This window comes from Lepisma saccharinum, chromosome 9, assembly GCF_977018435.1.
Source record: "Lepisma saccharinum chromosome 9, izLepSacc3.1, whole genome shotgun sequence".
Taxonomy (NCBI): domain Eukaryota; kingdom Metazoa; phylum Arthropoda; class Insecta; order Zygentoma; family Lepismatidae; genus Lepisma; species Lepisma saccharinum.
The window spans coordinates 54,708,850-54,721,087 of NC_139237.1; the positions used below are offsets into that span (position 1 = coordinate 54,708,850).

At 36.0% G+C, this 12,238-nt stretch overlaps 1 protein-coding gene across 2 annotated transcripts in view; it reads left to right on the top strand.

Annotated features, from left to right (window-relative positions):
• Nucleotides 1–223: 223 nt before the first annotated feature.
• The window catches only part of LOC145992672 (uncharacterized), a 31,190-nt gene continuing 19,175 nt past the window's right edge, over nucleotides 224–12,238 (top strand). For both annotated transcript variants that reach the window (XM_083129047.1, XM_083129048.1), the window contains exons 1-3: nucleotides 224–342; nucleotides 4,142–4,268; nucleotides 7,026–7,211. In XM_083129047.1, coding sequence (XP_082985173.1) covers nucleotides 4,217–4,268; nucleotides 7,026–7,211 — 238 coding nt within the window. In that variant the 5' untranslated portion in view covers nucleotides 224–342; nucleotides 4,142–4,216. The remainder of the gene's footprint in view (nucleotides 343–4,141; nucleotides 4,269–7,025; nucleotides 7,212–12,238) is intronic.

Sequence of the window (12,238 nt, forward strand, 5' to 3'; positions counted from 1 at the left end):
GGTCAAATAAGGTGTACGAACATGGTGATGGACAATTTGCATGGTATTACTCATGGATCCCACTATACCGTACGTTCACAACTTCAAATGTTAGAATGATTGTTGTTATTTATAGAGAATACGCTTACAATGAAGCCGGTCTGTAGCGCGAACACGGTGTATAAAAGAGAGTAGAAACACTGTCGAGGAAGTGGAGAAGCCACGCCCACGATCGATAGGGAAGTGCGTCGAAAAGGTGAAACGAAATTATCCCAAATTCCGCATCGAGCTATTGCAATCATGGATTCTTTCCGAAATGAGGTTAACAACAGCAATGAAGGACATCTGCATCAAGCTTACCAGGTAACAGTTTTAAAGCAACATAAAAAGTAGTGAATTTGTGATCTAATTTCCGATTTTAGATGTAGTGAGCAGCGTTTTTACCTAGACCTCTGATTGATGTAAACACAATGTTAGAACTGTTGCTGTCCTAGCGTGCAATCGTGAATTGATTGCGCTAGTGGTTAAATCGCCTGCACATAGAAAGACAGTGAAAGCTTACAGTAACAGTGCCGATGTTATACACATTTAGAATTTGCTACATATACAAATATATAGTTCTGTAAGGGAACAAAGACCAATTTTCATTTGTCACAATTTGTCGAGTGTCATTATATTTAAGAGTTTCTGCTACAAATAAGTAACATAAGATAAATTGAACGTCTATGAACATAAATTAGATATTAGAGTTGACATCGAAGAATTGGAACTGCGCTTTTGGCAACAGGTGACTTGTCGCGATATGATTCATAGGTACGCACTAATCAATAACAGAGTTTTCTCGCGCTGCAGATAATAATAAGTTTGATTCAGGTATTCAATTAGAACCACAAGAGAGAAACATTTTGCAGTGTATATCTGTTGTCGACGTTCACAAAAAGGTAGATCTTTTTTGCTATGCTACTTGCTAATATTAGACTTTTCACTCTTAGCCATTCTTTATGTGCAACCTTGTGCATTTATCTTATTCCCAATTATCTAGGTACCAATAAGGCACATATCGACTTTTAGTGTACATAGAAATACACACCAGAATTCCCCCCCCCCCCGATATGAATAGGTTTCATTTGAGGAGCTTATTTTCAAAACACCTCTTGTGGCCTCCCACATGGCGCAGTGGTAGCGTCGTCGCCTTGTAATCAATGGGTCGCGGGTTCGATATCCGGTGGAGGTACATAGTGGTTCGGATCCCACCGGTGTTCAAGTTCATAAAATTTAACAAATGCCTTTCTTCTTCTTTAAACGCTCATTTGATTAGTTAGAACACACCACGTGACCAAACAACACACATTACACCGCTCCAGAATGTGGTGAAAATCATAGGAGTGTGCAGATCCTCTGATTAGGAGGGGCAAAAGCCTTGATGAAATTTTTGTCGGGAAAGAAAAACCTCATTTTATATTTTATCACTGTTTTAGTTTCACTGCATTGATGGCTATATGTATATACATACATACATACATACATACATACATAATGTAAGAACATAGAGACAGCATAATGAATAAATAAAGTGTCTCTGAAATGTTCACAGCACCTTTTCCTCCCCAAATTTGTGTTGATATATTTAAGACAAAACGGTTTAGCAATAACAGTCTGAAACACTTAGTAGTTATAACTTCTCTATCTGGTAATTTACAATGCATTACAGAAAAGAAGAAAAGTGCGAGCGAAGCGAGCAAGAAAATTTTTAGATCCAATACTGATTTAATATGGCACAAAAAAAAATCATGGGGCGCCATGCCATTCTCTTCCATAATTTTTCTTCATCTAGGTCTTTCGGCGTCCAGGGCCAACTCCCGCCGTCTCCTAGCTACGGTTCTGAACTTGAAAAGACTGTAAGAAAAGCAAATATTGCGAGCCAGAAAATTTTACGAAATTCGTTTTTATTTGTATATAATTTGATATCGAGGGGAGGAATTGCCCTTCTGTGTTCCCCTGCAGGTGCTATTGATACAAGAAAGACGTGAAAACTAATTCCTTCCTAAACATCCTTTTGTCCTGCTACTCTTAGATTCGACTAATCTAGCTTTCTTTTACCTCAATGTTTGCCCTCTTGCCCTCTATAATTGATTTCCATCCAAGATTTGGGAGGGACAATGCCCATTTCCCCCCTGTGGTTGCACCACCTTCCCCCGTAGTTGCTTCGAACTTTAATCGGCTTTTAAATACTTAATCGTTTAATTACGGCGATCCTCTGCACTGGATTTGTAGGTGAAAGTACAATAATGTAGGAGGAACGCGGACGTCTGGAAAGGGGGGGGGGGGTAAGGATGGCCTCAGCTAACATAAGTATAATTTGATTTATATTAATGTGATAATTTCAAATTCAAGTGGTGTTTTTTCAGGGACCAACACTATTATCGGGTATTATGCTCCATGGAAAAATTTCCTGATTGTCCCTTCGTGGAAAAAATCTGCGGTCGTCCGTGATTTGGGGGGGACAATTGCCCTTCTTGCCCCTCCCGGTGGGCACGCCTATGGTGAAAATTATGCCGTCACCAAATACACTACGTACTTGGCACAAAATCAACGAAGTAGACGAGTCGGTGTTGCACCGCGTAACCAACTAGACCCGTGAGTGTTGAGAGCGTCAAAATAGGTTCATTGGTAGGGATGAGCCTGTGCCTTGGCCACCGAGGTCGCCAGATCTCAACCCTCTCGATTTTTTCTTCTGTGGAGAAATGAAAACCCTCGTATACGACACACCTGTCACATCAGCTCGTTGCTCGCATCAACGTCGCCGCCGGTAGCAGATACACCTGGCTTGTTTGCTCGTACTCGACAATGCTTGATTCGTCGCTGTCATCTCTGCGTAGAAGTGAACGGCAGACATTTTGAAAACCGTCTGTGATTATCGCCCTCGGCAAATCCCAGTGAGAACACTCTTGGTATTGTTCCCCACCCCCTTTGTGTGGTGAAAGTGACATCTTCAGTTTGTGTACCGTGACACGCACTGTCTGTGCGTAAGACATTGTAGCATTTGTTGTTTGTTGTGTGTGTGTGGGCGGGGATATTACGTAGTTGTCGCGTGTAAAAATACACGTTGTCGCAATCATCTGATATTGTGTTTTTCTTTCCATCCTCCTGGTGGAGTAATGTGTCTCTCGTATGACACATGGCATGATTCGTTCATTCCTCGCGTGTAACTGGGGTATGCAACCGTGCTCAACTTTTCGGATTTTGTGTTCCGTGCTCATGTTTTGATGTTTGCGGTCGGGATTTGTTGTCTTTAACGCATTTCTCATTGTCACGGTCCTTCTTGCTGCGTTACATGCCCTTTCCATGCATTGTTCTTGCTGGAAATCCCCAATTCCTTTGAGGACTCCATTGCGCATGCGTGCAGTGAACTTTCCATAGCGACTTCCGGACTGAGCACATACGATTCCTTCATGATTCTCTTGGAACCGCCTCTCTATCTGTGATAGTATTCGTCCCAGTTAGGTGTGACATTCACTTTGTCACCTTTTGCGAGGATCCTATCTCGGAAACGAAGCCTCAGTCGTAAAAATGGAACTCACACTTTTAGCTTGTTTTCGTGTGAGGAATCACCTCCCAAGCGTTGTACACGACCTTTAGAAACACCCTGTATATTGTTAAACATCTATTGATGAAGTGATACATATTTTCTAATCAGTTATAATCGCTACGGAAGTAAATATAAAAAAATAACTCTCTTTAAATGTAGCCTTCAACAAAAGGGTTAGATGAATGTTTGAATGAAAATTGGACTTTACAAAAAAATAAAAAAAATTAAAAATGCATCACTGTTATTGAATTAACATATCTGAATGCACATGTCTTACTTCAACATAAATACTGGAAACGATTACCTATACATTTAAGATAATTGCGTCACTGTTATTTTAAATGTAGTCTATTATGTCATTATGTTTGATTCATTGATATTTTCGCTACCTCTTCACTGTACTACAATTTCTAATGCCCTAAGTTTTTTATGGTGACTTTTGACCAACCCTGTATGCATATTTATACTACCGTAGCCTACATTTCTAATGATTACAAAACAGTATCCTTATAACATTCCAGTATTTCGTATTATGTTATTGATTAAGACTCGATTTCTTGTTTTATTAAACAGGGAGCAGGAGTCCATTATGATTCTCGTTCTAACCTTCAAGGGTGCCAGCACTTAGGACAGGAGTAAGGAAGAACCATGGAGAACGGAATTGACTTGTCTTCGATAGTGCTTATTCTAGTTCTAAATGGTAAGGTAATTTGGTTGATAATTGTGCAATTATTCATTAATTTATATGTAAATCAGACATGTTAGGAAACATTCTGCTCCAGCATAGTATTGAGTTGCATCATATGCTTAAAAATGCATGATATGATGTGTAAGAAATGTATTTCTATTGGAATTTTAAATTTAATTTTTTTTCACGTTACCTAACTTCTTGGCATGCATGAACAATAATTTTTAACAAGATAAGAGAGGCAATGGAAAATATAAATGTAGCCAAATTGTAACTTGGCAACAATGTATCAAAATTCAACCAATTTCTGCAAATACAGCCTGTGATTAATACATTGTGCCCTATTTTGAGTGTTCCGAAACAGAATTGCCTCAGCGCAGGATGGTCAGGTTCGAATCATGAAATATCAGACTCCCGGCTAATAATGCATCCTGGTAACTGATACAATTCGAAATGCTGTTATCCTGTTTTTGGTTTCAGATCCAGGTGCCTGGTTGACGGTTCCGCATCACTGTTGTACAAATTTTGACTGAAAGTTTGTAAATGCCACAAAAAGTAGATTGTTCATATTTATTTCAGATTATTATAATGCAACACAATTATTAGAATGAATTCTTAGCTCTGGTTACAAAAATAAATATGCTGAAAAGTATTATCAAAATACTCGTTCGAAGCTGCAACAGCATATTCCAAAAAAAAAAAAAAAAAAATGTTAAGTGTAATAAATTTTCTAACTTTGAAATTTATAATTACCCAAAATTTGTGTGGATTTCGTGAAGTTGGAATCGATGGAAGTTCATTCCCAATATGAAGAAGTGTTTACAAAGTTAAAAACAAAAACATTACTATACTCTGTCTCTGGAATTGCGGAACAAGACCTCGAATAGCTGTAGAGAAGGAGAGAAAGCGAGTGGGCGGAGCGGAGCTAACATCTGGTGGCTGCAACCTCATTTTACTTTTCATGAACTCACTTCTCCTCTCACGCGTTCATTGGCCGATCCCTCTCAAATCACTTTTGCGCAGAAACTTGTTTTCGTTCCCTTGCTTCAGAAATTCCCGGCATAGGGAATACTCACTTATTATAGGAGAATGTAAGAATCTGACAGAGGAAATCATAATACTTTCATTACTGCATATTTAATAAAATATTACATCATAGATTTACTATCAGTTAATCAATTAAAGTAATTCATGGAGGAGGTCTGGTTATTTTAGTTTATTGATGTGTCTAATAAAATATTTTATTTGTTTCTACTGTTTTAATTAGTAAAAATAGGTAAAAATTCATAAGTACCCACTTTGGTAGAGCAAGACAGTTTGTGCAGCTCGCCACAAATTCCTCAAGAATATATTTGTACATACTTATATTTGATTACAATGTTGTCCCTCTGAAAATTTATTTGAAGTCGGCACTGTTGTTAATTAATTAATTAATTTATTTATTTACTGCCCTCAACAGAGGTAAACCTCCAATTACAGACGTCAGGAAAAAAAATACAAAGAAAACAATACAATTAGCGTATATATAAACATACATCCACCGATAATACAATTAATCAATAATTAAATTAAACAATCTGACGCTTTCTCTTATCTTTCACCATACAAGAACAAAGACTTGTGCAATAATTACATACACAAAATACCTATAGATATATAATTGTAGAATACAATGGAAAATAATGGGAGAATAGTGATACCGGAATGGTTACAGTGTATTTTTGTCATAATTCTGATTCAATCATTTTTTTATATAGTGTGAATGGCAATGATAAATCTAAGGCCTGGTTATTCATTGAAAGCCTATTATACAAATCACACATTCTACTTAATGGGCTGCTTTTATATTTCTCAGTTTTGGGAATTTTCGGAATCAGTAAGTTTCGCCCACGTAAATTACTTTTTCTGGTATTGAATTGTAATTGACTGAGGAAATAACTATTGTCTAACATACCGTTTACAGTTTTATGTAAGTATAAGTGATACAGAATATTGCGCCTATTACAAAGGCTTTTAAAATTAAATTCATGCAGCAAATTTTGATATGGCACATTATATTGTACTGGCTTTTTATATTTTATATAATATAAATACCTCAAAAATTTCTTCTGTGTTCTCTCCACGGTATTTTCATGTGATTTGTAGATTGGTGACCAGATAATAGAAGCATATTCTAGTCTACTTCTTACAATACTGTTGTATATGGTTGTTATACAGTTTATACTTCTGAAATTCTTAGTATTTCTAATAACAAAGCCTAGTATTTTGTATGCGTTATTAACAGCATGTGAGATATGCTGTTTGAACGTCAAGGAAGAATCAATAAGAACACCAAGGTCTTTTACTACGAACACGTGAGGAAGCAATTGACTATTTACAGAGCATGTATAATGAATAGTATTTCTCTTATTTGTTAACTGCATAACATAATTTGTTAACATAATTTATATCTATTCTTACTTTTGCCAACCTATTGAATGTAGTAGTTAATACAACATCTGAAAACGTAGGTGTTCTACCTTCGAACATCGGGATAAAATGAACAGTTTATTTGTGAATACTTTAATCGATTTCATTAAATATTTATTTATATATTGAAGCCTTGGAGGTAAGAAGATTTGTTACAAACTACGTAGAATAAAAGTATTTCTAGTTTTACTCATTTACATGAAGAAGTATTTATATACCTATTTAATGTATTATTATTTGTATGTTTGAAATGATATAATTTATATGAAAAATGGTGCTGATATTTAATTACTCTTCCAGCTTTGAAGGCGGGCCCAGTGGAGGGGCAGACCACCAGCGTGAGGATCCCCGTCAGCTCCAACCCGTTCCTCATGAGCTACCAGGTGGCTATATTTGTCAGATCGAACGAACTCATGGAATCATGGAGAACTGGGAAGCCGATTGCCTACAACTACTTCGACTTCGATAGCCATTTTGCTTTAGTTCGTATGTACACTATTGTTTTCTATATTTTCTATTTCTACAATTTGTCTAGGTTGATCTTTCTTTAAAATTATGAAAAAACCTAAATATTGGTTAATGTTTGGAGTAATGCTGGTAAAATAAAGAATATGTATAAAACTCACATTTTCGGTGTTGAATCACCGTTAGGCTTGGTAAAATGTCTCTCGAATATCACAAACATACAGATGTAAAGAGTTGCATTATGTTGTGAAACTTTGACATTATAAAAAAATGAGCGTTCTCAATTTGTTTCCGAGTCCAAGGTCGTCGAAATTTTAAAATTGATATTTTCGAATTTTCTTTGAACCATAGTAGAAATTGTTCTCTTGTTTACAATTTATGTACTGAGCAATGTATAAAACATTTGCGGGGATGGCAGAATTTGTCTGATAGTCTTGGAGAATGAGGAGGTCTAATCCCTTCTTCCCGATGAAAATCAAAATTTACGCCTAAGGTGATCTGATCTATTGAGTGTCCTTGTTTAGCAGTTAAACGTCTTTTCGTGTTTAGTAGGCAAGATTATATTGAAATCTTCATTGGACATGTGAATGAGGTCTGCAACCCGTGCAGAGAGTGGCGTACAAGATGAGGGGAATTGCCTTCCTGTGTCACTATTGTCCTGTAACGAACGTTACATAAAATAATGGTAAGATAATGTAGAGAAACTCGTTTATTTCCTTTAACGTTTATATCTCATCTTGTAATTAATGTTGAGCATACATGCGGAATCCGATTCCTCTTACGTACCAAGATGCGCCTGGAGGCTGTGGTCCTTCATTCTTTTGCAGACGTGGAAGAAACTGGAATAAAGTGCTTCCTTGACAATTCGTAAAAGGTAGTCATAAAAATGTAGAATTTCGAATGTAGCTAATGGTAGATCTTTTGCGATGAATACGCCGAAGTGAAAAAACAACAACTTAAATACCGTATTTGCCGTATAAGACGCACAGATGTACAGATGTACATTTTTTTTTTTCGGAAAATGCTTCATCACTGAATATTATAATTAATTTACAGTATTTCAAGTATAAAGTAACATGTAGTTCTATTTTCAACAAATAACTTACCTAATCTAACTAGGTCAGACTCGTACATTTTAATCTACTTTGTTAAAAACCTAGACATTCATCTCCAGAGCTAAATGCAGTCACTTGAAATCTCTTCTAAATCATAATCTGAGTCCTCGTACAACAAATTGTCCTCTGAACTATCCAGTGAATTACTAGTGCCACACTCCGTAAATGACTTAACTACTGTCTTAATTTTTCACAGCATCCCAAGGAGCTTTGATCCATGCACAAACGTCCTTCTTCTTGAGTATCGGCGAATAAGACACACCCTGTTATTCAGACCTATTTTTAAAGGAAAATAAATGCGTCTTATACGTCGGCAAATACGGTATATGTGGTTTGACAACAGGGTGATTCGTGGCTAATTCTATGCGTATGCCTGCTACTATAATCGAAGAGGACAACAAAAATATTTGAAACCGTTTGCCAGTGGATGTAGTGGTACTAACATTAATCTGAGTACTGAAGATTTATCGTGGAAATTTTTTACCGCTATAACTGCCGCTATATTTAATCTAATTTTTTTTGCAGATGATTGAAAATATGTAGGAATACCACTTGACTTTTTAATTTTCTATTCCAATTGAATAGCAATTTCAAGTGTTTGGAGAAAATCCCTCTGAACTTTCACGTGTATGTAAAGAATCCTAGGTAATGTTAATACATGGTGAAAAGAAGGGTGAAAATTGAGTGAGCCTACTTACATGCAGACCAAACAAGAGACTAAATACAATTTTGGATCTCATTGACAGCAAGGGTAGTGGATATCGGTCTAGACTAACTAATAAAAGTAGCAATGGAACACATTACTTAAAAAATATAAAGCCAAGTTGCACTAAGTTAAATTTAAATGTTTTATTTCGAATCATTCTAACGTAATATCGATGTTAGTTTCTTATACGGTACTTCTCAAACTCATAAAATATGTTATTTCCTCAGTGTGATCCAAAATTTAGTTTTTAACTGACAACTTTATGACAACATTTCTAATTTTTTCAAGTTTTGCAACCGAGCAAAACTAATCGAGAGTTTTATATTTTCATGCATAATTAATCTCTCAAAACTCATACAAGGTCATTCAAATATGACCGGGATTGATTTTTTTGATTTTTTCTTTACCAAATCCTTTATTGTCAAATACTTATTTGCACATGTCACCCTTCAAAGTACTCTCCTCCAGAGTCCATACATTTTTTTCGACGTTCTGGAAGCATCTTAATGCCCTTTTCATAAATGTTTTTCGGTTGGCTGTGTATCCACTCCCAAACACTGCCGATGACGTCGTCGTTATCCGCATACCGAATGCCTTCTAAGTCTGATTTAAGCCTTCCATACAGGTAGAAATCACTTGGGGCTAAATCGGGACTATTTGGCGGGTGTGGCAGAAGGTCCCATTTCAATTTGCTGAGGGTTGCCATAGTTGTTGTTTTGACTGTATGAGGTCGTGCATTGTCTTGAAGGAAGGCTACCCGCTTTCTACCTCTCTTCCGCTTGGATCAGATCTTTCACTTCACTTCTGTTATCAGGAGTTCTGAGTAATAAGTTGCAGTGACTGTTCTGGGATCTGTAAGAAAGTCTACATGGTGTAACTGGCCCAAAGATTCACATTTATTTAATTTATTATTTATTGTTTAATTTTGTGTTTAATATGCATTAGGATATTTATGTTGTTATCAATTACTATTTTCTTATATTGCAAAACGTTGTTGAATTAATAAGATGTATAATTAATTATTGATAATGTGAAATTGCGATGTATTTTGAGCATAGCAACGAAAAGAACAACCAAAAAGACAGTTGATCAATAAGTGAAAAATATATTGAAATTTTATATAGTGACGTCCGAGTTTTCTTTGAATATAGTAAACTGTAAGTAGATTTGGATAAAGGTACGTAAATATTAGTATGTTTCGTTGAAGTGTGTGCGAAAGACTTGATTCAATAATTTGACTCCTACAGCCAGGATTGAACAAATAAAGGACAATCTTCTGATGCGTGGTGTGAAGTTTACGCAATTGTAGTTATAGACTTTTAAATTTTATTTTGTCTTGGATTTGCAATTTGTTGAACATGTTCCGAAGACAAAATTGGCGACCCTAAATATTGTACTCAAGCTTGTTATTATTCCGTGCAGTCATGGCAGATAAAACTAAAGAAACTAAGCCTAGACATTCACGTAGGCTAAAGTCTAATGTTGCATATGAAGGAACCTACTTAAATAGTACTAATTCTCACGATGGTGACATTTTTGATGTACAGTCAGGTAAGATTGAAGGAGTGGCTTGTACTCGATAATGACCTGAGGCATGTGCAATGTTTTGATTGTCATTCGTGGTATCATGTATCATGTTTGAAGCGTTCCGTTACACATTGGACAATTTATTCTACCACGAAGGAAAGATACTGTTGTAACAAATGTGATCCCAGTTACGATCCTTATCAATTGTCGGCTTATTTGGAAGGTATAAATCCTAATTTAAATGACATACTAAACAGCATTAGAAGCATACAATTAGCTGTTGTAAGTTCTAACCAAGAACTTAGGACTCAGTTTGGGCAGTCTAAAAGGGGTGCTCCTTCCACGTAGTGCACCCAATAGTCAACCTCACTTCCACGTAGTACACCCTGGACTGCAGACTAACTAAGCTCTGGCGACTGGCCCCAGGCCAGTATAATTTTGTTTGTGCTGTACTGTGTTTTGTCCTTATTTGTGCTGAGTACTCCTTTGCAGCCTCAGATTTTAACGAAAGTCAGAACATTGTAATATTTTATGATTTTAGTTATGCAACGTTAGAGTTGTTATGTGTAACGATAAGGGGCTGGACCCCGTATAATGTGACGGGTGCAAAATAGCATTAGTGCTGACGCACCCTAAATTTTAAATTCAAGTTCAAATTCAAATTGAGCAGTCTAACCAAGAACTTAAGCAGTTTAATCAAGAACTTATGACTCAGTTTGAGCAGTCTAACCAAGAACTTAAGCAGTCTAATCAAGAACTTAGGACTTAGTTTGAACAGTCTAACCAAGAACTTAAGTCTTAACTTAGATCAGAATTAAATCTGTCTAATGAAAATATTCAGGTTAAACTCGACGTTATATATTTAAAGCAACCTGGATTATCTAGGGCACATACACAGTTATCTTCACAGCTTGATGTTAAATTTGAAGCTGTTAATCATGATATTAGTCATGTTAACAATCGGCTCAATATTTTAATGTCTGAATTTAAGGACAAAATAGATGCAGTTAGTACAGCGTGTTTACAATCAACTACACATTTTGAATCTGTATTTGATAATAAATGTCGTAATGAAGATGACAAACTATCTGAATTTGAAAATGTACAAGGATTATTGAAAGAACACGTTCTTGATTGTGACGAACGTCTAAAGGATGTTAATAACAAGTTTAATGATTATGATGAAAGTTTAGATAATATGAAATCAAATTATAATGACTGCTCTTCTAACATTATTGATCTTATGTCTGGAGTCACTATTTTAGAAAGCAAAAAAAATATTAATGCTGATGTACATAAGCATATTTCTGATTGTACAGAAAAGTTCCAACAGTTTAATTGCCGAATTGAAGGTATGGAACAAGGTAGCAAAAACCTTCAATCTGATGGCAAATATTTAACAACCGAAGTTAATCCTAATGCTCGTACTTCTGTTGTTACAAATAGTAAAAGTAGAACAAAATGAATTGTTGTGGATAATACAGAATCTAATACATGTCGGAATGGAAGATCCAAGCGTGATGTTGGACTCAGTACTTCGTCTAGTGACGTATCAGATGATTCTTCTAGGACAGTTTCTGGTAAGAAGAATGTTATTAACACAAATGACCATAAACATGTTCGTTGGAAGCACAAGTATAATAAATCTGTAAGATCTAGCTCTGAAGAAACTTCCGTAAAGAAATTTCGATGTGACGACC